The sequence below is a fragment of the Pleurodeles waltl genome, chromosome 6, assembly GCF_031143425.1.
Source record: "Pleurodeles waltl isolate 20211129_DDA chromosome 6, aPleWal1.hap1.20221129, whole genome shotgun sequence".
Lineage (NCBI taxonomy): Eukaryota > Metazoa > Chordata > Amphibia > Caudata > Salamandridae > Pleurodeles > Pleurodeles waltl.
In genome coordinates this window covers 69371336-69396195 of record NC_090445.1, presented here as the reverse complement: position 1 = coordinate 69396195, position 24860 = coordinate 69371336, and the positions used below count along the sequence as shown (strand labels likewise).

At 44.4% G+C, this 24860-nt stretch overlaps 1 protein-coding gene across 5 annotated transcripts in view; it reads right to left on the bottom strand.

The window, feature by feature from the left end:
• The window catches only part of LOC138299206 (butyrophilin subfamily 1 member A1-like), a 944067-nt gene that overhangs the window by 203038 nt on the left and 716169 nt on the right, over positions 1-24860 (bottom strand). For all 5 annotated transcript variants that reach the window (XM_069237321.1, XM_069237322.1, XM_069237323.1 and 2 more), the window contains one exon: positions 13654-13680. In XM_069237321.1, coding sequence (XP_069093422.1) covers positions 13654-13680 — 27 coding nt within the window. The remainder of the gene's footprint in view (positions 1-13653; positions 13681-24860) is intronic.

The window sequence follows — 24860 nt, the reverse complement described above, 5'->3', positions numbered from 1 at the left end:
TTTGATATAAATTGTTGCTATAAAGATGGAATGAAATGGGCACTAGCACACAACCATGCCACCGCTCAATCAAGTTTGAATGGGAATAAATACACACTATTGGGACCAAAATGTACTCTGGCTTCTAGGTCGGACTGTAGCTCAGCAAGAAAGTGCACCAATGAGGCATCCAGTCCCATTTCTATTAAAATTGCAAAGCTTTGTTCAAATCACTCAGTCATATGCACAAGATAGGTCCATGAAGGCCAGGTACCTGGGACAGTGCTTCATTAAAACATGCTTGCCCTAGATCGAATGAAGATTCAGGCACTGCTCCATGGTATCCAGCCCTTTATGAAACCCACATTGGCAGATGTGATCAACCACCTTCTCCTCAGCTTAATCCCTTATTCCTTTGAAAATGGCCCTTCCAAGGACTTTAACAATCGAAGCAATCAGCAAGATTGGTCTATAACAGCTAGGTTGCTGCCTTTCACCCTTTTTGAATATAGCTACTATAGTAGTTACTGACCATGATCTAGGTATGTGCTTATAAGAGCAGCCATTAAACTGTTTTTAAGTAAGAGAGCCCATAGATTGATATTGCACTTAAAACATCTATGGGTACCCCATCAGGACCTGTCACCTTGCCAGAAGGATTCTCATGCGCGTAACCTCATTAAGCTCAATGGCCAAACCTTTGTCAGAATCTGGTTGTGTCAACTCCATTGACAGTAACATTTGGACAGTAGATATGTGAAAAATGTGTGCCCCAGTGTGCCATTGCAATATGAGCCCTCAGGCTAGATAGATTTTCTTCACTGCCACGAGTAACTCTAAATATGCCCCAAAAAGCTTTTGTATTCTTAGAATCACATGCCGACACTAAGCACCCCCATTTTTGTCTTTGAAGTTCTAGCTTCCTCTTCTTAAAGGATTTCTTATATAGCATGCAACAATCTGCTATTTTTCCTATATCTCGGGGTTTTGACTTCAAAGCCGGCCACAGCTGCCTCCTTGCAGCAGAGCAAATAGAATCAAACCACATCAGTTTAGAAAGACCCAATTTGCATCAAGCTTTAGTAACAATTGATTAATTTCACAATAAATATTTAGAAAGGCGGCTGTAACGGCATTATGAATAGCAGTGTCCAACAGACAAGGTTCAAAAAGATTAGGATGACTTTGGACAACTGTCCTAAGGAAAGTTGCAGGATCATCGAATCACTAAGTTAACCTAAGGCCATTGAGAGCTGCAGCAAATCAATAGTTGCCCTTCAGTAGGTCGCAAAAATTAATAGGGGAGGAAGAATAGTAATAATAGGAGCATTCTGGTTGCTAATAATTTTCAATGACCTTGTAGGAAGAAACATATTTTAATAAATCCCAGAGAGAAAAGGATATGATCAATTAGCATGGAGCTACCACATCCAAAAAGGTGGGCATCTGGCATCCGCTACTTTTGTGGGTTCCCTTCAATGCCTGGGTCGGACACCATTTTTTTTAGCTGTAGGCACATTGCTTGTGCCTTTACATATTTTATTTCCATGATCTCATTAATAGCAAAGCTTGCTCTTAGTTTTATAATTATTCTGAGAATGCATAGTTGCTTGTGTTCCACATTTTACCAGCCCATCGCACATATTGCACTTTGTGCCCTGGTCAAGGCTGTCAACTTTAGTACATGATATTCTACTTCGTATTACCTCTCCAGGAACTCAGGGGCCAGTCCCCAATTGTTAGTATGTCAGGCCTGTTGCTAGAACAACTTATAATTTAGTATATAAACATTACATAGGCCTAGGTGGGACAGGCGGCATTCCAGTCCTGGCCGTCCTGAGATGCACACCATTCTATTGACAGATTTGCTGATCCTGGCACTGACTCTTCTGCTACCCGACGGGAGTGCCATCCAGACAATAGGCAGACCCTTGGCAACCTTTCCAGGTATAGGGTTGGGTTCCCTCCCTTAGACCGGGCATGACAGAGGGGTTAACATCACTATGCTCTCAGGTTTTAGATATAGGGTATAGGTTAAAAATACCAAAGCTTTTATAATCATACAGCGTGGTGGGGATTTATCTTCTTGACTCTCAATGTAATGCTGATTACCGTATTATGTTTCTTCTGCCTAATTGTTGCAGCCCAGGCAAAAAATACATTGAAATCCATTCTGCATCTCCTGCCTTGGCATGTGTGAGTCACTGAGCGAAAGAGGTATGATTTGTTCACCACATTTCCTTACGAGTCAGAGTGCCACAAATCACCCTTTCCTTTTCTGGGTAGGTGAGACACTGCTAGCTAGCCAAGAGTTAGGCTGACAGCTTCCAGACGTTGTGGAACCGACTCAGTCACCCACACTCGGTGATGCTGCAGCCCTAAACTTGCAACCCTATTACCATATTAGGAACCATACCACACTACAACAGTCATGAAAACTAATTAGGTCATACTCATTAATGAAGTTAAAAAGATTGAGTCCTGGATAATATATTTTTACATTATATGCCAGTCTGATTATCGGAAAATCTGAAGCTCACACCCCTTCAGTCTTACTGACCAAGCTTCACCCCTGAGTGTAAGACGTCTCCTTCCTGTGGTGCTTTTTGTGGGAAGGTCTTTTATGGAAAGTGATTTACCTTTAGGAAAGGGAGCCTGCTTAACAGTTTCTTTGTAGGGGGACGTGGCTAACCGTCGTGGTCACGTGGACATAATCCACAGTGGCTTCTACAACACACATAGAAGTGCCAAATTGCCATTGTAGATTGTTTATGTGCATGAAGGAAGATCTTCCTGCACATAAACACTCAACTCAATGCAGACACCATTACACTATGGTGCCAAGATGCCTGCGCTGGGGCAAGCTGCTTAATTTCGCGCCGCACAGTAGGAAAGGCAGAGTAGTGCCGTTATCTTGTAAATACGGCGCATCCCTGCATTTCAAAACTGACGCAGCACGGCACTGCTATTTTTGACACAGCACTGCACCAGGTTCTTGTAGATCTGGCCATTAGAGTCATTCGCAGTGGGGTTGTTTCTAAACCTGCTTGGAGATACCCATCCGGAGGTCCAGCTAGAGCGTTCCAAAGGGTAGGACCACAGAAACTGGAAGACAGCAACCAAGTCAGAGATGTTTTGGCCAAACTACACTTCTTCAAGGTCAATGAGAAGATCCTCCTGGAGGCCCGCAAATGAGATTGCATCTCCTTCCAGGGCACTACCTACTCTCTGTTTCAAGATGTAGCACTGGCCACTTTAACCGGGAGAATGCAGCTGAAACCTGTAACATACCATCTGAGAAAGAAACAAGTGAGATACAGATGGGCATACCCATTCGACATAGCCTTTGATCTACTTAACAAATTGTACCCCTTTATGGGCCCAGATGGAGCAGTGACTGTGCTGGGTCTTAATGTCTTTGGCACCCAAGGAGAGAATGGAACAAGAAATAACCAACCCTCGGATAAGCCACGAGTTACAAGTGGACATTGGCAGCAGCAATGCAAGGGCGACGTTCGGGCAAATTAAGGTATAAGGGTTTGCCTTCTTGAAGTTTCAAAGTAACGATGGGGAAGAACCGTGAAGAAATTGACTTCCAACTTGCCGCTACTGGGTACGGGGAGATCTGGCCTCCCCCTACACTTTGCCTTTCTGGTTTTGATCGATTAGCCCCCTGAGTCGGGGGATTTGCTCAAACTACTATTTTAATCAAAGTGGCCACATCGACTGCCTTGAATCATGGAAGGACCTAATTGAATGCAGCCTAAGTCGCTCAAAGCAACTATATGATTCTATGCAGGGTGCTTGCGGACTTGAACCAAAGTCCACAGAAACATGACTCAATGCATACGCTTTTTTTGTTAGTGAGGTGCTCCAGCTCCTAAGTTTCATACAGTTAGTAAGTTATACATGGTTCACCAAAGCATGTATAGAGCTACTAGATGGGACAGGGGAGGGAATGGACTGGGTGCAGGGGAGGGAGGGGGATGTTCACGCAGGGTTTCCCCATTACTCCAGTTTATAGTTTCAAGGCAAAGCATCACTTAGACAGACATACTGTCCCTTACCTATGAGGTTGACCATAGGTACCTGGAATATCAAAAGACTCAATTCCCCTCATAAACGATCCAAAGTCTGGAAATACATCTTAGATCGTAAGATTGAGATAGTGGCCTGCATGAATCCCACATGAAATGAACTGAAGAACACAGGTTAAAATACAAAACATATGCTCTAATTTATAGATCATATACGACCTTCAAATGTAACAGGGTAGCCTTGCTATTTCACTCCTCCTAAGTTTCAAACATCTCCTAGATGGATAAGGAGAGAAGAATGCAGATGGTAAAGGGTCTCATACATTGGTGTAAATGTACAAGAGCTACGATCTATGCTCCAATCTCGAACCAGACAGAATTCCTGATTTCCTTTCTCAACCAACCTGCAGGGTTCGCTGATGGAGAGATAATAGTGTTGGGGATTTTAATCATGTGTGGGATCCAGAGTTGAAGAGTACACATTCACAGAGGTCATAGACAGGTATCTTTGCTCACTCCCTGAAGCATGTATTTACACATCTAGGACTCTTAGATGCATGGCAAATGTCCCCCACCACTACAGACTACACTCTCTTCTCCCATTCACATAGGACTTACTCCCAGGTTGACCACATCTTTGTTAGCCAAACACTACAGCAGGACATTCGTTCAGCAACAATGCATTCTATAACGATCTACGATCATGCAATGGTGGAGGTCACCTTGTACTGATCAGGACGAGACCCTCTTTTTCCAGATGATTTTTCCAACTTCCTGGACACGGGAGCGCCCACTACGCAATGAACTTAGACTGACAATCAGAGAATACTGTCAAATGAATGATCCACAGGACACTAATTTGGCTACAAATCGTGATGCTTTTAAAGTGGTGATACAAGGGAAATGTATATCACTCATGACTACTCTCACACAACAAAAGACCAATGAGTGACTAGCACTAGAGGAATAAATGCTTAAAGAAGAAAAACCCCATAAAGAATCCCCTACTTTCACTTTACAGCGGATGGTAATTGCACTCAGGGGTAAAGTCGCAGCTATCTATGCCAATAGAGCTGAACTTACTCTGTTACGTCTCAGACAGCCCACATGTAAAAAGGGGAACCAAGTAGGCCCACATCTAGCCTGTCAGTTAGGAAAGAAGCAGAAAAAATCTATATAGGCCCAATTCAAACCTCCTCCGGGGAATTGACTTACTCAGAAGAAGGGAAAGCAGAGTCCTTTCAAGGTTTTTATAAGACACTGGATCCACACACACACACCACGACTATTTGGCCAACACCACGCTTCCTAAAGTCTCAGCAGCTCAACTGATACTGCTTGATGAGTCAAACTGCAACTGACTCTCTCAAGCTCAATAAATCCCCAGGCCGAGAAGGGCTTTGGCCCACTTTTATAAAGCATTTGGAACTGACCTGGTCCCTTATTTGACCAGCCTGTTTAATTCTGTCACGAAATCGGGAGCTGTCACCCCATCAATGGAAGAAGCCCTCATAACAGTGATTCCAAAAGCCGGTAAAGACCTCCAGCTTATTCCTCGCACAGGCCAATCATTTTATTAAACTTAGATGCTAAACTGTATACCAAAATATTAGCTAATAAGCTTGAGGACCTTATGCCAGACTTGATACATCCAGATCAATTCGGCTTTATTAAGGGACAGCAGACTCATGACAACCTCTGGCGAGTGACCCAACTTAAAGAAAAAGTCACTAAGAAAAAGATTCCCTGCAATACTTTTGGCCTTAGACGCCGAAAAGGCCTTCAACCTTATTGACTGGTCATTCCTTTTTCACACACTAAGGCATTTTAGGTTTGGGGATAGATGTATGACACAGATACAAGCAATTTATGCTAATCCTTGCTCGAGAGTCCTTGTTAATGGACTAGCCTCCAACCATTGCTCGCTGGAACGAGGTACACAACAGGGATGCCCTCTCTCTCCCCTGTTATTGCCCTTAGTATTAAACCCTTAGCGGCTAGAATTCAGGAGTCCCCACTCATTCAAGGCATACCTTTTGGATCAACTAATCATAACATTTCACTATTTGTGGACAAGCCCTTCTTACATTAACTTCCCTGGTCATCATTGCTAGCCTTGCAAGCAGAATTGAGGGAGTTTGAACCAGTGGCAGGATTCAAGGTTAACCTCACCAAATGCTTCTTACTCAACCTGACGGTCCCATCAATGGATATGGAGAGACTAACACTTAATATGCCTTTTCGCCTGGCAAAAAGAGAGATTACATACCTAGGGGTCAACCTCACACCACAGGTGGAAGATCTATATAAGGCTAATTACTCCAAACTCTTATGCCGGCTACAGCAAGACCTGAAGAAATGAGACCCCCATACATAACTTGGTTAGGGCGAATAAATGCTATCAAAATGACAGTCCTGCTGTGTGTTTTATGTCTCTTTCTAGGTCTTCCAGTGGAAGTCGACAGGCAGTTTTTTATATCACTGCGATCAATGTTTATGGCCTTTATGTGGCAGGCGCTTACCACCTGCCTTCCAAACAAACTTCTGTCCCTTCCCAAAATGGAAAGCACATTATCACTACCGAACGTCCCCTTTTAATACAAAGCAGCACAAATTTGAGTGATTACAGAATGGTCTTTAAAGTCAGAGAAACACTGACTCTCTATGGCCTGGGCGATTGTAGGGAAAACGATATGGGATTTGCTTTGGAAGTCTAAACCTAATCACCCCCCTAACGTCTACCTCAGTACTCCAACTAAAACAACACTGAAAGCATGGGATTAGGTTGCCTGCAAACATAAACTGATGACCTTTCCTTCCACACATGCCTGATTCACGTTAAGATTTTCCACCTGCTCCAACCCAGCGCCTTTGATGCATGGAGGGCAGGAGGGTGTCTAACCATCTCTGACTTGCTCCATGGCTGGGAAGTCCTTACGTTCAATAACTGCTGCCAGAACTTCAATTTACTGGCCACTATAACCAAATTAAACACTGGGTATTACATCCCATGATTAGACAAGCAGTTACAAGGGAACTACTTCTGCTAGAGAAATGTGTACATAAACAGGAAGGATCCAAGGGGACTATTTACTTCTTATACTCTCTCCGAGCTTCCTTGAATAAGACTCCTACTTCGAGAAACAGAAATGTTTGGGACCAAATCCTGGGGAAACCTATTAGCACAGAACAACGGCAGAACCTATGGAAAGACATCCGAAAATTAAACCCCTCACTGGGTCTACGAGAAGCCCACTATAAAGTACTTTATGACTGGTACTTACATCCAGCCAAGCTTCACAAGATTTATCCCAACACATCTGATGGAGAGGATGCGGATTACTGGGCGATTTCTGCAATATATGTCCCATGATCTGGCTTTATTGGTTTGAAATACTCACGCCGGAATTTACACTACCAGGCCTGTGGGATCCAGCTCTATTGGGGACAGATCTATCATGTGGCTCTGTCTAGGATCCACCTAGATGGCTTTGGATGCAGCCTGGAAGAAAATGACAGTCCCCTCATTATTACAATGGCATGCCCACATTTGGCAAGGTATCACCATGGAGCGCTTGACAGACAAAATCACAGACACCCGTAAAGGCTTTGAATTTTAACGGGCCCACTAGAGAGATAGCTTTCCTTGGGCCTTCCTTTATTCTCTTGCCCCACACACGAGAGCACTCCATCCAGACATTCCAGACTTGAGGCCTCCCTCCTTCTGCTATTCCCCCAGCCCACACTTACAAACGCACTGTATGATGCAAAATACAACCCTACCCATCGTAAACAGTCAGTACTTGTTCACATTAGACACGCACCCCACTTTTCTGTTAATTTTAATGTTGGAATTATTATAGACTTGTTTTATTCTTTACGTTAACACCTTGATACACAAACTGATCTTGTAGCCATACCTGGATTGTTACAGAAGATTGCGAAAAAAGGTCTACTAAAGTAAAAAAACGCATAATCCCCCACCATTAATTTGTGAGATTAGCCCACCCAAGAGACTCTATGAGCGTAAAAACCTGGTAAGACTCGTACATGTTAAACCTTCAGCAGCATGCTTCAGCTGTGCCCCATTCTCCACAAGAGTGCCAAGCAGCAGGCTGTTGAGATGTAGTACTAACGCTCTGTGATGACCAAACCATGTTGGCAGCAGAGGCCACCGCAAAGCTCAAGGGGAGGGGTGGGAGGAGGGACAGGGACTTGGGGGTGATAAAAAAAAATATAATAAAAAAACCTACATTTTCCTGTCGCCACCGCCTCCTGCCTCGTTGCTCCTCTGGTCTTGTGCTCTCTCGGCATTCGCTGGGACACCGGCACAGGCTCCCCAGCAATCCTTGCGCTGCTTTCATGCTAAACCTAGCAGGAAAACAGCCAGGATTGGTCTGAGCGGCTTGGACTGCCACTCAGACACAACCCTGCAGTCTGTGCAAACCTAAGTGCGCATGTATGTTTGGCCAGCCTGAGACGGCCTGCCAAACGCACATGCGCACTTAGTGCAGTCCACTCTTCCCATCTCCCTCCTCCCATGGCCCAGCCTCGCCCCACCCCGAACATGCTGCTGGCTCAGCTAGCAGAAGAAATACAAAACGATAATTAAATATAGTTTCATCTTTCATCTCCTGGCTTAGCCAGGGAGGCGACGCTCCTTCGCCATTGCGAAGGAGCCGCCCCTGCATGTTGGGATACTGTTCCCAGGCTCATGCAGATGAGTTTCAATCTTGCCCAGTCACTCTATTTAAGGGCGCAAAAGTTCATTAAGTTCAGAGTGTGAACTGGCCCCAAACTAACTTGCCAGAAGTGTCCCCAGGGGTGTGGATTTAATCCAGTAATCATAGGTGTTCACTCCCTTATCCTGCGTTTTGGCAAACGGACAGTCTTCTTTTTCTGTTTCACCACTGGTTCAGCAGGAGGTGACCCAGTTAGAACAGAAGAAAATAGCTGTGCTGTATCCTGTCCAGGGACAGTGTCTGAATCTAGATCAGTGGCTGCAGTCAATGGAGACAGAAAGAGAGTGGATGAGATATTACCGTCACGAGAAAGCATCCTTTTAGCTAGCTCCATCTCCTCCTACAACTAGTTCCAAGAAGTTGTCCATCATAGAGACTTTAGCAGGAGCTCGTGAGTTGCCAGTGTACTTACGTTTACCTATGGTAATGAGAACGAAAGGGTGTGGCCCTGCTCAGTCACCTCTGGGCTCCTGCAGGTGCACACAGGAACGCTATTGCCCCGATCTTTGCCCGGGCATTCACAGGTGCGCCCCGCACTGCGGTAAATTCAAAGGGCTTGTAAAACACAGTGCACTGATGTGGCCCCCTCCTCCTTCATGAGCTCCAAATTGTTTATGGGTAGAAGAGTCCAGGCAGCCCTCACCCAAATCAATGTTTTCTCAACCCGCGTGGACATCCACTTAGTCGCCACAGAGAGGTGTTGACCACAGTCAAACACCATCCCACTTCCAATAAGTCTTCCTTTCTCAACCACAAGTCCATCCTTCTCTAGCAATCATATGCTTTAAATACATTTGGCAACCTAGAGCTGTGTGAAATTCATAAGAGATTACATCAGTATTAATCTTCTCCCAAATAAATACTCATAACATAGCATGAAAAAGCTAGTCATTTATATGATTGCCAGCATGAAAGACATAATGCAATTTGTTTAGTCAGAGTCAGCAGAACAGCACATGCTATATTTTCATTTACTTCATATGACTCTCTAAATCACAGCTCACGATTATTTTAAAGAAATGAAAGTAAAACCTTGTTGTCATACAACTTAGCAATAAAACCAAAACACTAAATGCAACAAACAACATTCAGTGAAAACAGATTGATCTCTAATGGTTTTTCCAATGCTTCTTAAGCTTTGATTTTAAGGTGATAAAGGCAAAAATGAAGCAGGCTTAAAATCTCACGAAATCCAAGGAATATGCAATTATTCTTCTGGCAGTCAATGTTTTATTTGATAAAACATAAGGCTTTTACTCAGTAGTGTGTTAATATGAAATAGCTTTACAATTAAATATCTGCAGGGTAGAAAGAATACTATGATCACTGTGCCATAAGACCTCACAGTCTCAGACTGCTTGTGTTCCTGCCGGGAACGGCCCTGATCTGGCCTTTAGTCAGAACTAAGACTGATTTGCAAATTGCCATCCTCTGTATAGAGTGGTATAATGGGTGAAAAAGTATGTCTGGAATGTGACCCCAGAGAGTGGTAATGGCGAAAATTAAATCAATCATTGCTTCAGTAACTGTTGTTTGTTGCAGCAGGTTCCATGAGTGTGACAAATATGCCTATATGTGGGTTCCAATTTTTAGAGCAATAGGACATGCACGAAGTTAGGATCTTAGACATCCAGCCCAGTACCAGCCTGTCATTCATAACACAGCCCCAAGCAACAGTTTATACTTTGGGACAGTGGGCCTTGGTCAAACATGATGTAGCAGTCTGCACCTCCAGCCTGTTGGTGGTGGGACCACCACATTTACCTCAACTGAGACCGGTTTCTCCCAAAAGGTCCTGGAGGACTGTTTTAGTCTAGATATTATGGCTTTAATTCCTGGTTTACCTATGTTAAGCAAGCCTTTCATGGCCTTGGTAAGCCTAACTTTTTAAATTCACTGCACAGTATTGACGCTTACACCAAGGGGACAGTATAGACCTCATTTTATATACCAGGATATTATGCTAGAATAGCAAGATGTCTAGCTATGGACACTGTCCTCCGTTACGCACTGATCTTGACTACTGACCGGGTGGAAACATATTTAGTGTGGATCAGGCACCCTAAAAACAGATTTGATCTTGTACGTCAGTGCACTTTCTAGCTGCCTTGCCATTAACAGGTTAATGGTCTACTTCCCTGCCTTGCTGTCCGCATAACCCCTCTCACTGCATCAACCACTCATTCTAAGCTTTGTTGTAAATTGTGTAGTGCCCCAGAAAGCTTCCTGTGCCCTATTTCGTTATTCCAACTATTTTATCTCATAAAGAAGGACTGCAATTTCTACAGCGTTTAGACATAGAGTCTACCTGCTATTCACTGATTGATCTTTAACGCCCAGCAAATATAGCCAATGTTAAGGATCTTTACCTGACTATTGATATGCTTTTTAGAAATTATTAATTGAATTTATTTTAACTCATTTGATGCATCACATCTTATAACTGATGTATAGGCCCTGCTCCTTCCTTATGACGCAGCGGACCCTTTTCTGAGTTTTTTGTTTTTGGGTTTATGCTGAAGGAATCTCCCGCTCTGTACCTCCCCCTTACCTTTATAGCGGCGTTTTGAATGCACAGATTGTGCAATGCTACACATTATGAAATGCCTGTACATAGGTCATGGAATTCATCTCTGTATTATGTAGATGTTCTTAATGTGTATTTTTGCTCATTTTTCTTATGTGCTTTTATGGCCTAAACTGACCGAATTAAGGGGGTGATTCTGAGCTTGGCGGGCGGCGGGAGCCGCCCGCCAAGCGGGAACCGCCAGAAGACCGTACCGCGGTCAAAAGACCGCAGCGGTCATTCTGGGTTTCCCACGGGGCTGTTGGGCGACCGCCAAAAGTCCGCCCGCCAGCCCCGTGGGAAACACCCTTCCCACGAGGACGCCGGCTCAGAATTGAGCCGGCGGAGTGGGAAGGTGCGACGGGTGCAGTTGCACCCGTCGCGTATTTCAGTGTCTGCTGAGCAGACACTGAAATACTTTGTGGGGCCCTCTTACGGGGGCCCCTGCAGTGCCCATGCAATTGGCATGGGCACTGCAGGGGCCCCCAGGGGCCCCGCAGCACCCCCTACCGCCATCCTGTTCCTGGCGGGAGACCCGCCAGGAACAGGATGGCGGTAGGGGGTGTCAGAATCCCCATGGCAGCGGAGCGCGCTCCGCCGCCATGGAGGATTCTCCCGGGCAGCGGTAAGTCGGCGGGAGCCCGCCGACTTTCCGCTACTGGCCGCGGCTGTACCGCCGCGGTCAGAATGCCTGGCGGTGCACCGCCAGCCTGTTGGCGGTGCTACCGCGGTCATTCGCCCTGGCGGTTTTTACCGCCAGGGTTAGAATGACCCCCTAAGTGTATGACTGACTGAAATAAAATGCATTTCTAAATAAAAAATGAGCGATTACCACCTGCATACATACAGTCTTGATCTTTTCAAAAGTCCTGAAACTAGAATATAAAAGCTTTCCAAACAGATCATTTACTATACCAGAAACAGAAATAAATGTGACGGCATGTTTCTTAAAAATATATCTACACAGACTCATCAAGATAGTTTGTAATATATTGGGATTGATACAAAAAGGCATATTCTGTGTTTTGTTTAATTCCTATTCCAGGATAGTAATTTTTGATCTTTTAGTTAAGCGAAATGTGCATGGGAAAAAGAACTTGAAAAAACATAAAGCCTGTGAAACTATGGCCCAAATTTACAAAGATTTTGAGTTGAGTTATTTTTTTTTAATGCAGACCCGAAACAAAATCCAGGTTAGTATTTACAAACCGTCCCAAATGGAGATTTCTGTTGGTTTGTGAGTAAAAGTAATGCAACGTCCTGCATTGCTTTTTGTCAAGAGGGCATTCTACTGGTAGTGTACGGGCAATTTGGACGCAAAGCAGTATCTACAAAACACTGTAAACATGGATTTACTCCAAAACACTGCGCCTCCCTCTTCTCGTTCTTCTCTCTTTGCATGTGTGTTGCATTCTGCAGAACACTTACAAAGAGGTACTTTGACTTTAAAGCGTTGTTTTTGTGCAGACAGGGACCTCCTTCCTGCATAAAACTATGCCGACAATGCAGACATCCTTGCATGATGGCGCAAAGGTACCTTTGTTGCTACATGGTTGCTGAAAGTACTGCCGAAAGTATGCCAGTGCACACATATCTACTTCTTTGTACATATGGTGCAGCTCTGCTCTCTCCAGGTCATGTACAGCAGCACAGCAGCTTTGCTTGCTGTCCTGTGTTGCATCACCTACTTCTAAATCGGGGTCTGGGTGCGCAAAACAAAGGTTATTCCTCATCCTAAGCAAAAAATAATTTCTAGGGGAATTTTGGAGGAGTTGGGAGGACCCTCCTTCCAGGAGCACCGTGTTAACATTTGTGTAGTGATCAAATAATGGTGTATTTACTGTGAGCGCCATCCCTATATGTTTTTTTTCCTCCATTTTTAGGTGACAAAAAAGAATTGAAATAGGAACACTGTTGTAATACATGCTCCTGCAGCCCCTATTTTGCAGGGCCGCAAACCTTTCAGTGAGGCCTCCATTCAGCCCAAGGCCAATGAATATCTGTGAGATAAGGAAGACTCGGGCCCCACATAACATTCTGCAGGAGGGTGGGTGGGGGTGGTCATGTGTGAAGTCACTGATTAGAAGGGAATCAGCGGGCAGCAAACTCCACACCCTTCAGTATAATAGGTAAGTGCCAGATGCAGCACTCTGGCACCAAAATCCGGGGCTTTCAAACTGAGGTAGTAACACCAATTAGATTAGTTATTTCACATGACAGAAAAAGCTCCTGAATGAACATCAAAACAATTTATTTTGACCGTGGCTGACGTTCCAGGGTTAGAATATGAAACCAAACAAGATCACCGGGTAAAACAGGCTTCACTTACCTGAGAAGAGTCGTGCTCGCCGCCAGTCTAAATATGAACATAAAACAAATTTAACTAAGTATAATAGAGAATCAATTTTTCATAAATTGACAAAAATGCAAGGAATACATTAATGAAATATGTAAATTCATTTCTTGACTAACAAAGTAGACAGGACATCTACTTTTTGTTTCACTGACCTATTAAAAATAAAATAAAATTGTTTAAAAACCTCTCGATAATTTTAAAAGTTAGACAAGATAGGTATTGCTTATTGTATAAAAATGGAAAATACTTATTTTTTAAAAGCAACATCCAATTGACTGCCAGCATGTATAGTAGTGCCATTGACCAGGAGTGGTCCATGATGTTAGCAAGGTTTTTATCTGTCTCACAATACGAGTGGGTTAGAAAAAGGTGTTTCCCTACCTGAAATTAGTTTTAGCTAGAAAACAGCTGAGAGGGTCTAGGTTGGCGCATTCCTGGACTTATGTGTAGGCTCGCATCACTTAATTAGAAAAGTCCTTGTTCCCCTGTCATGCTTAATTGTCCTGCTCTACATTGCATTAAAAACAGAATAATGTTTATAACATCAAATCAATGAGCATAACGTACAACTCTTCTCTCTCTCTCTCTAACTATATATATATAATGTATATATATATATATAGTTATATATATATATATATATATACGCACACACACATATATATTTAAATATAAATATATGTACATATATAAATATATATTACACATCTAGAGATATTAACACTCTATATTTAATTAAGGAAAAGCTTCTGATCTATATAGTTTCAAAGCAATTTAGAAAGAGCAATACATGTTTATAGCATCCCCTCCAAATCAGTGTTCTAGAGTTGGGGTCGGTGATCCATGTGTGTACCTTGTTGAACAATCAGCCTGATATAATGCCATCTGATTACATTTCAAAGACAAATAAAAATGAACCTGAAACGTTATCCACGTGTGAAAAAGCAATTCATGGCGAGCCTTTTAAAATTGTTATTTCTTACCTTAAAAGAGAGACAAATGGAGACAGAAAGACAACATGAAAGCAAGTCTTAATGCCCATTCACTCTTTATTCCCGTTCCACTTCCCATGCCTTACTTGTGAGGAGGATCAGCCTGCCAGATAGAACCCCTTAGTAGCATACACTTATTTTTAATTGGGATTATTGGCAGCAGCATAAAACGGAGAATTCAGATGCTTGTAACACTTTCGCACCTCTGTATCTTCTGCCTTGGACTTGTTTGGCCTGTGGCTGGGCCCTCAGGTATCTATCCTGGCTTTGTTGTTCCTATAGTCTGTGGCCAGTTATGGTCATCCAGGGTGAAGAAGGAGCATGTACTTCCTTCAAGTCCATCTTTTCTGGGATTGAAAGAATCGATGGATAGCGTGTTAGAAAAAGGGTCATTAGTTGTGTGGCCTGCACAAGTAATGAGCCCACATTTGTCCTCTACTGGGAACCAAACACCCTATTGTATAGAACTTGACTCTCACAGGGTAGTGAAGCAGAGCAGTCCATGGCTTATTCAAGGGAGGCTGTGTGGGCTAGTAATCACCATTCACAAGTACACAATAATAACATTCAATAAATGATTGTCCAGTCTGTACTTTTCTGTTTGAAAAAGGAAAAAGTACATTTATTCCACTCACTATTCAATACTACGCAACAATTTACAAATATACACAAGCCTATGGAATTGCTTTTGGTTGACACTGCATAATCATCTTTATCCTTCCCTACAGGAGGGGGTCCAGAACCACAACTCACATTTTAAATATTATCTTGTCCCTAAATATCACAGGTTGAACATAACTTGGAGTGGGAGCACTTGATAGCAAGTAAAGGTCCATCTCATCATTTCAACAAGCATTTCACTATAGGAATAAAGGCAATAGTTACATGTAATAATGACTGAGTGCATCTGGTACCGGCAATAAAGTAGTCTGTCAGTCTCAATATGCAACTAAAGCCTTAGCATGAGCAATTTCTAAGCATGAAGGGTGCTTGCAACACATATCGGAATCAGGATCACAGTTCAGTTACAATATTACATTTTAAGCATCGTCCCTAAGGACATAATTTTTGTAATTACACACCTGTGTCCTTACCACCGTTTACTCCTAGAGGTTGTCTTCCCATATGAAAAGTCACATGGCACTTTCCTAGGCCACAGCCCTGTGGCTAGACGCTTTCCTTGCAAGAGGGACGATCACCCCCAGCTGTTTAGCAAAAGCATTAGCCATGGAAATGTTTGAATGTATCACAAAACCCTTGAGGGGTTATCATTTCCATGTCCCACCCAACCTAGGGTGGGATCTTTTAATTCCTTCTTGGAGGGACGCTGCACTCCTCCTGAGGCTCCCCGATCCCGGCACTTTGTGGTCATTTTGGTGCTGACCCTGCTCTCCTGGGGAAACCACTACGCCAAAATGAAGGACTTTCTGTGCAAAAAAGGCGAGCAGGCCCTGCAGGGCATTATGGGGCTCTCCTCTGGGACTGCGCATATTGGATTCTCCGGTGATAGCCACTATGGTTTCCTTTGTTTCTTTTTCTTTTCGTTGGCAGCTTCATGCTGCGGTGTCATGGTTGCTGGGGGTGTCCGGCCCTACTCGGACACCCCGTGGCTTTTCTCCACAGTGGAGACCAGCTCCGGGAGCCCACCCCCCTGCTCTTGCCAGCTCCCCACACAGCTAGCACCATCACGTGCTGCAATGGGAACGGGCTCGTTACCTGGGTCTGCCTACTCCAGGCAGACGCGTGTGGTGCTGTGGCTTTCCTGGTTACATGGGGGAGTGCAGTGGTACTCCCCCCTCCTTCTCAGGCCATAGGGCCATGGATGGGGTTCTAGGTCCCCTCTTCACCTTCATGGGGGGGAGGGGGGGGCACAACGGTGCTTCCCCAGTCTAGACTCTTAGGGGCATATTTATACTTGTTTTACCCCAAATTTGTGTCATTTTTTTAACGCAAATTCGGTGCAAAACTAACTCCATATTTATACTTTGGCGATAGACCGGTCTAGCACCAAATTTATGGAGTTAAAGTAATTTTTGGGACGTGGAAACCTACTTTACGTCAATGAGATGCAAAGTAGGCTTTCTCGTGCAAAAAAGGACTATGGCCTTAGCGCCATATTTATTCCCCAGTGCGAAAATCATGCACGGGGGGGGGAGGGGTCAAATAATCATCGCCTGGGTCAGGGCAGGCGTTAGGGGACCTGTGGGCCTATTTCCATGGTGGAACACTCCCTGTGAAGTTACCAGCTAGAGAAGATAAAGATGGGGACCACGTTGCCCTGGTAAGAGGTGCGTCAGCACCGCCTGACCACACCCCGGGGAACTCTGATGCTCAGAGACATGGGCCCCAAAGATGGAGGTCTGCTGACCTTCCTGCAACAGCAGCACAAAGCTGTAGAAAGCGGTGGCAGACCCCCATGAGGTTTCGACCTTCTAAAGGTACTATGACCCCTTTGTGAGACCCGTGAGGTCCGTGCATAGGCCTGCACATTTTCAAATTGAGTGTGGTCATTGCCCTGATAAAGGAAGCTAACATAGTGATTCCAATAGATGCACAGGTACTTTGCTAACCCACCCACGGATATCCACTACACACACCATACCTGCCTATACCTGCCATGAGCGGGTGTCCTAGCACCCAATGAGGGTATTCAGAGATTAGTGTGTCTACGGAGTGATGGCACATTATGTATGCTAATCTTTGGGGAGTGGTGTATTTTAGCCACTACCCACTGCATTCTATGTGTTTTTGGGAGTTATATGATGACTGTTACGTCCTCTGGCTCAGAGGCACAACATGACACATAGGTTCCGGTGTTATGTTCCTGGAATACAAATTCATTGATGTTAAGGGAGTAACTGATGATTCATGTACTCATGTGGTACTGCCTGTGATGATGCTTATGATTTATTACTTCAAGCCCTACTGTGGGTATGTGGGTCATTCTGATGCCTACACAGTGCATCATGTATGAATCATGTCATGAGTGATTACTGTATGACTCAGGACCACAGATACCATCATTTAGTAATCATTTTAAATGTACATGTTTTATGTTGCATGTTGTTTTTGATTGCAACTATATACATATTGTACTATACATATTTTTATACATCTTGGTGTGGAGCCTTTATTGTGTCACTGTTATGAGGATAAGCCTGGCCACTTGGTGCAAACCTACCAGGGGCTGAGCACAGGTTATCTTTAGTGTGTAACTTACTCCCCCTGACCAGAGTGGTGGATTCTGCCTGGCTAAGGTGCATATCCAAGCCAACCAGAAGCCTCATTTCTAAAACCCACTCTGGGGGCAAGGTTGAAATCAGCAGTGGAGCCCCATGTGCTTCATCGCAGGTCCTCCCAAGGTTCACCAAACTTTACACAGGAATAGCTTGGGCCCCTTTGGGGCAATTTTGATGTTTTTTGGCTCGTATGGCTCCTGGTGGTGATCCCTAGCCACCTGGAACACTTTCATCAGGCCTACTGGGCTAAAACGCTGACAAATTTAGCAGGGAGCTGGTTTCATGGGCTCCCTGTGCCAGACTTTCACCTTGCTCTCCTTCTGGGCTTCCCTCCTCCTGATGTGGATCCTAGTCTTTCACCCACTAGCCCTGGGTTCAATCCGAGACAGAGTCCTTGGTCCTAGGTATAGTCAGGGGGCTCCTCCTTCCAACAGTCCATGGCATCAGCCTCCAGTCCTAGTGTTCCTCAGCAAAAGCACATCCCCAGTGTGCAACTCTTTTTAAGAGGGGGAGGGAGGTGCCAGCAGGAATGCACCTTGGGCCTATAATGAGGTGTCACATCACCTTTCTTCCCCTGTTTCAATCTCCCTGCACAGGCATCTGGGATGCTTCAAAATGCCGCCACCCAGGGGTCAATTGTCACATGTGCTCTGGGGGTCTCAGCTCCACCCATCACCGACATACCTGTGAGGGCCTTTCCACAGCAAGTCTTCAAAGAATCCCACCTCTGGGTTGGCTCCAGAGGCCTGGCCCCCCTGGATGGAGGAGCATGGGCAGGCCCTGTTCCTGGCAAAGGACAACAATTGTCTGACTGATGCACAGCAATATCGCCCAGTCCCTTCCTCCTGGTAAATTGACCTAAGGACTGTCAAATGCTTGATTTGAAGGACAAGGCCTTTGTTCCTGCAGCTGGGGCAAAAAGTAATTAAACAGGCCCAGGAAGGTCACAAAAGGCCTGGGCTCTGATCCTGAGCAGAGTCAGAAAAATATGACAGTCCAGGATGACCCATAAGCTGTACAGATATGCCTTTGTACTCCACAGCAGTGTTCTTTTCAAACAGGTGACAGTATACATTGCTGTGACTCGGGAGTATGTGGCCCCTAGGGAACTGGAGTTGCGCCCTACGGCAGCTTTTCCCATAGGAATATAATGGAGTGGCACTACAGTCAAGACAGTAAAGCACACTGACTATCCCTACATGTGTACACCCAGATCTTAAGGCCTATTCCAGGTCACCACCCAGTCTGCATAGTCCCTACTGTGCCAGGCTACCTGTGCACAGTTCTTTGGTTGCACACAACAGGAGTCTCCCCCACACAGCCCTCACATGGGTGCACATGTGTGTGCACTCATGGTCATGTGTCACCAGCCATGTGCCCCTTAGTCTTGCTGCATCACAGCGCCCTTGTCCTCAAAGGCGGCACTGGCGGTAAACACGTGCAGTCCATTGTTCCATGAGTTTACTGTGGGTGAGTCCCAGGCTATGAGGCTCACTCACAGTAAAAGTTTGAAAACCAGGTGATGGTCTGCCCTCTCACAGCGTGTTGATCTAAGAGGAGTGATGTGCTCAGGTGGCAACTTGGGCATAAATATTTTGCACCTCCGTACCACACACCATGTTGTATTGGGTAGACCAGATGCTTTACACAATAAAAAACTAAAGTGTTTTGTATTTTCACTTTTTTCTTGTCTGTTCCTTTTTTTCTTGGTGCTTGAAGCAGGCTGCACTTTCAGCAGATGATATCAACTCCCTCTATAGGTGGATCTTCAGTATTTCACGCTTGCTATTTGAAGTTTAATTTCTATACCTTTTGATGCAAGAATATAACGTGTATGCTTTAACAATGGGGGAGTAAAGGTGTTCAAAACATGCTTGTGATTCCTCTCCTGAGAATTATTCACCAGGTGACAACTAGGTAGCTGCCGCACATTCTAAAGGATATGTTTGTGCTCTATGGACTGAAACCTTTATTGATCTCATGACCAAGAAAAAAATCAAGGAAATAGTGCCTGTTGGGCTTTCCTATCTCATTCCTTCTTCCTCGTCCTTACTAGAGGGAGAGGAGGCATTGATGTATTCACATCTGACTGTCCCTAGAGTTTAGTTGGATGAAAAGAACCAAATTTCAAAATGGAGAGGAGGAGGTTCAAAGTACCAGTCCAGCATTATTGTCTATTTTTTTGTGATTTACTCCAAGACCAGTTCCTTTTTTTTCACTAATGAAGCATAGAATCCTTTCTGAATCAAAACATATGGAAAGGACTACTGTTCCAAAGTTTCTGACCAGGATGTATCCGATTGATGATCAGGATTTTCTGCAATCCGTGATGCTAGATTATGTTTTAACTAATTTGACAGGTCATTTTTCAGTGGTCATGCAGAACACGTCACAGTCTGGTCTTTTAGAAAAGAAAGGTGGATGATGAATGGTGCTATGAAGAAGATTTACTTTGGGTTGAACCTTCCTGTGAGAGACACTGTGGTGGTCATTCTGACCCTGGCGGTCTTTGACCGCCAGGGCGGAGGACCGCGGGAGCACCGCCGACAGGCCGGCGGTGCTCCAATGGGGATTCCGACCGCGGCGGTAAAGCCGCGGTCGGACCGGCACCACTGGCGGGGTCCCGCCAGTGTACCGCCGCCCCATTGAATCCTCCGCGGCGGCGCAGCTTGCTGCACCGCCGCGGGGATTCCGACCCCCCCTACCGCCATCCAGATCCCGGCGGTCGGACCGCCGAGATCCGGATGGCGGTAGGGGGGGTCGCGGGGCCCCTGGGGGCCCCTGCAGTGCCCATGCCACTGGCATGGGCATTGCAGGGGCCCCCGTAAGAGGGCCCCTACATGTATTTCACTGTCTGCTGCGCAGACAGTGAAATACGCGACGGGTGCAACTGCACCCGTCGCACAGCTTCCACTCCGCCGGCTCGATTCCGAGCCGGCTTCATCGTGGAAGCCTCTTTCCCGCTGGGCTGGCTGGCGGTCTGAAGGCGACCGCCCGCCAGCCCAGCGGGAAAGTCAGAATTACCGCCGCGGTCTTTCGACCGCGGAACGGTAACCTGACGGCGGGACTTTGGCGGGCGGCCTCCGCCGCCCGCCAAGGTCAGAATGAGGGCCTGTATGTATCCCAGGGTCTAGTCAAAAAATTTCAACCACTTTCTTTTGCTATGTTGGCTGTACATGACTTTGCCTTTAGAGCATTTGTGGGGAATAATGGTTGGAAGATTGAAGGAACCGAAAATGCTTCTGTCCTTCGCTTCGCATTCCCTTTGTTGGCCCCCATCTTCTAGGTCCTCAGCTGGATGATTTGCATCATAAATATATCAAGACTCGGATTAATTTCTTAGCCGTCACTTAAGCATCTGAATAATCACCACACTCCAAGTTAGCTGCAAAGAAGGCTCACTCTCAGAGGAAACGGTGCTCTTCTACTGAAATGCTTGGGGGTTGCCTCTTGATTCAGTGGCAAACAATGTGCTCCCCCTTTAAAATCTTCTGAGTCGCCACCAACACCGTTCACGGCTCCTGGCTATATGGTAAGAGTCATCGAGGATCCTGTTAGTAGGCAAATTGACATCAAATTTGGAACTTGGCCTTCAGATTCAGGTACTACTGTCACCCCATTGCCAAAATCCAAGACCACACAAATTGCGTTCAGAGCAAGTGCCTTTCCACCAATTTTTCTGTTTCCAACATCAACTGGTTGTTTCAATCTCGAAGAGTGAACGTTTATGTCACCACAATTAATTTCAAGATAGACATTCCCAGTGAGGTATTTCAAAAATTCTTACATATTTTCTTTTATTTAAAGTATTTGTAGAGCGGAAGCTGAGGGAAGGGGCCTAAGAGAAGCTAAGAGTTACCATCTTTTTCCTGGAGACTTTATCATAATTAGAGAATCAGAGGATGCTTATTGTGAAATCCTGATCGGACCCCTTCATCACCGCTTTCTGGGGTTCTCCATCATACTCCTACTAGGGATGAAATCAGCTCTCAGAGTATTGTTAAAAGTATTTCCGTCACTAGCGGGAGTCCTTCATAGAAGCGTTGCTTGTGTGTCTGAGGACAACCACCAAACAATGTGGTGCATCCAACTAAAAAGGTAGAGGGTGGACTGAGGGAGATGGGAGGGAAGCACTACAAGCTTTGCACTACACAGTTACTAAACGATCTGAACTTCATGGACACTAAATCGACTAACTCAATTAAATTGGAACATCGTTCACTAAGCACATATTCCAATTTACCCTCCATACCAAACCTGGTTGTCTTTTAGGCTTCCATGCAAGGGTATATTTACATCCACCACCTCTCTGACTCCATACTGACACTAGTCCCTGCTAAAAGCTGACGTCCAGCCCCAACTGCCGACCCTACATGACTGTTGTGTAGGAAGCACTGTATAGTATGAATGAAGCTCAAACCAATCTGCTGCCTGAGGCTATGACATGGCTCTCCTTCCATATGTGACAAATGTATCCAGTAGTGACTCTTTTGCAACAATATCTTGCATTCTGATAATTGTAGTTTACTTTTCACAATGTTTTTATGGACTCTTCAACATAACTAGAGCTGTTAGTAAAACGTCTGTGACACAAATCTACTTGCAACTATTTTAGTTGAGGTTATGGTCATAGTTTGAAAATCTAGTTATGAACTGGACCTTAGTAACAGTGAACCTCTACTGGTTAATTACAACTGAAAGCATAAACCAAAGAACATCCTTAAATAATTACTTATCCTTGCAGGTATTGAAATAAAATGTAAATTCATCCAGGATAAACAGGTGATATTTTTTTAAACGATTTCACCCCCACCCTGAATGAAGGTAAATAATGTAGTTCACAGTATTGTTCAAGCACAGAGGCAATGCTTCTATACGGCCCCTACGGGCTCAGCTACAAAGTGTAATGTCTGGGACTGATCATGGACTATAAGCAGATCCAGACAGCTGCCAAATGTTCCCTCATGTGTGATAACCCTAAGCCAGAGCTTACTATTTAGCCAACAGCATTGTTATGTCATCTTTAATTCATAATTTTAATTGTAAAATTACCTGTTCGAGGCTGCAATGTGCTGTTGGCCAAGACATCCGTACTTGCTGAAACTGTCACCTTTAACATGGGGGCAGGTGTGGCTGTACAATAAATGCAACAGTTCTCCTTTTCACTTATGACGGACTCAAACATTATCTGAATACCTTTGTAATTTTAATAATAGTATATCATAGTGATGAATTAGTAGCTCTACCGGCTCTAAAGATGTAACAAGACAAAAGCAACAGGCATGCATTACCGACTGAAAGTTGCAGTGTCTATAAATAATTACCATTTCATTATGGATGTGACCATGTTGCAGCAGATTGAGGAGTGGCATGATGTCTGGAAAACAGGGGCAGGAGCACAGCCGGGTCTCGTGTCACATGCAATGCTTGAGTCAGGATTCACTTTTAAAGATCCACTTGCATTCTGGGACTTGTAGTTTTAACAAAGCATGAAATGTGCTACTGGCTAAATAGTTATGTCTGACTAAGAGCTTCGTACCTAAGAGGAACATGATGTAGCCCACACAGGTTAGATAAATACCAGTTGGCTTAAAAAGTAAGGAACATTAGCTATGATACTTGACAGGGTTTAATATGCAAAAAATAATTTGTTCACTGGAAATACTTAGGTACTCTGTGTCCGGGGAAACCTTAATCTAGTGCAGAGGCCTTGAAGCTGTGGTGGCGCCCCCTGAGGTCCATGGCTGTATTACCAAGGGGGCCTAAATGCCTCTGCAAAGACTTGTAAATGAAGATGGCCTGGAAGTGCGACCTTGTTTATTTGTCGCGTTTCACGGCTGTTTTCATTTATTTACAGGCAGCATTGGAACTGCATATGAAATGTATGGGGACCAAGTGCCTTGGGGGGGGGGGTGGTGTGAGTGAGTGTGGTGACAGAGTTAAAAACATTCTTTAATTATATCCTTGTTTTGTCACCTTAAAGTAAATGCATATTATAGAAAGCTTACACGCTAAATGGAAATTAAATGCAAACTATACAATCTGTGGGAAATGCACTATTTGTCATGAAATCTCAATTGGCTGTGATCATTGCAGATTTCTGTGTGTGTAACCAGAGTGTCACATAATTGCATGCTGGTTGGTGCAGTGGAGAAAAGTGATTTGTGTATTTATAGTGCTATATGATCCTAGCTTGTGACAGAAAGCACTGAAGATCTCGGTCATTATGTTAAAATTAAAGGTTGCAGCGATATGATTGTTTAAGATAAAACATGTTCTTTTAAAATATATATTTTACTAATATGTAATCAGATTGTACCAGAGTCCTAAAATTTGAATAAGTGTATATTGAAAGGAATTGCAGAATCCAGTTGATAACACCCTTACATTGCCTATCAAAAATAATAAATCTTAATCACATGGAACTTAGAATGACTCCCTCATTAAAAGCATATACTAGCTCCTAACCCGCCTTTAGATTTGATGATTAAGTAATTGCACACACACATTTCTTTTAGGTAGCAGACACCATATGAGAAGGCCTGTTTTTTTTAGGGTCGAGCCTGCGAGTGCATGCACTTGCGAGACTCTGTTATGTACAGTAAAGGGCTTGGAGCCCACCTGTTGTTCACCAATTGTTGGCTTGTGTGGCACTCTTCTTTACAGTCTCGTAATTCGTCCACTTCAGCCCTGGCATAATTTCCGGTCCTATTGGTGGAGCAGGGACAAAGCACTGATTGATTGAACTTAATTAGTGCCTTCCCACTGCTCCCAACATGATCCAGGTGCTATTTTGTTCTTTTTAACTTCTAGTGCCCTACAAACAGAAAGTTTGTGACTGGCAAAAACATGCCCAGCGGTACAAACAAAATTACAAAGTTTTATTTTTTTATAGCAAACTTTCTTTTATTTTGCTAAGTCATCTTTTCATTTTCTTGTCATGTTTTCT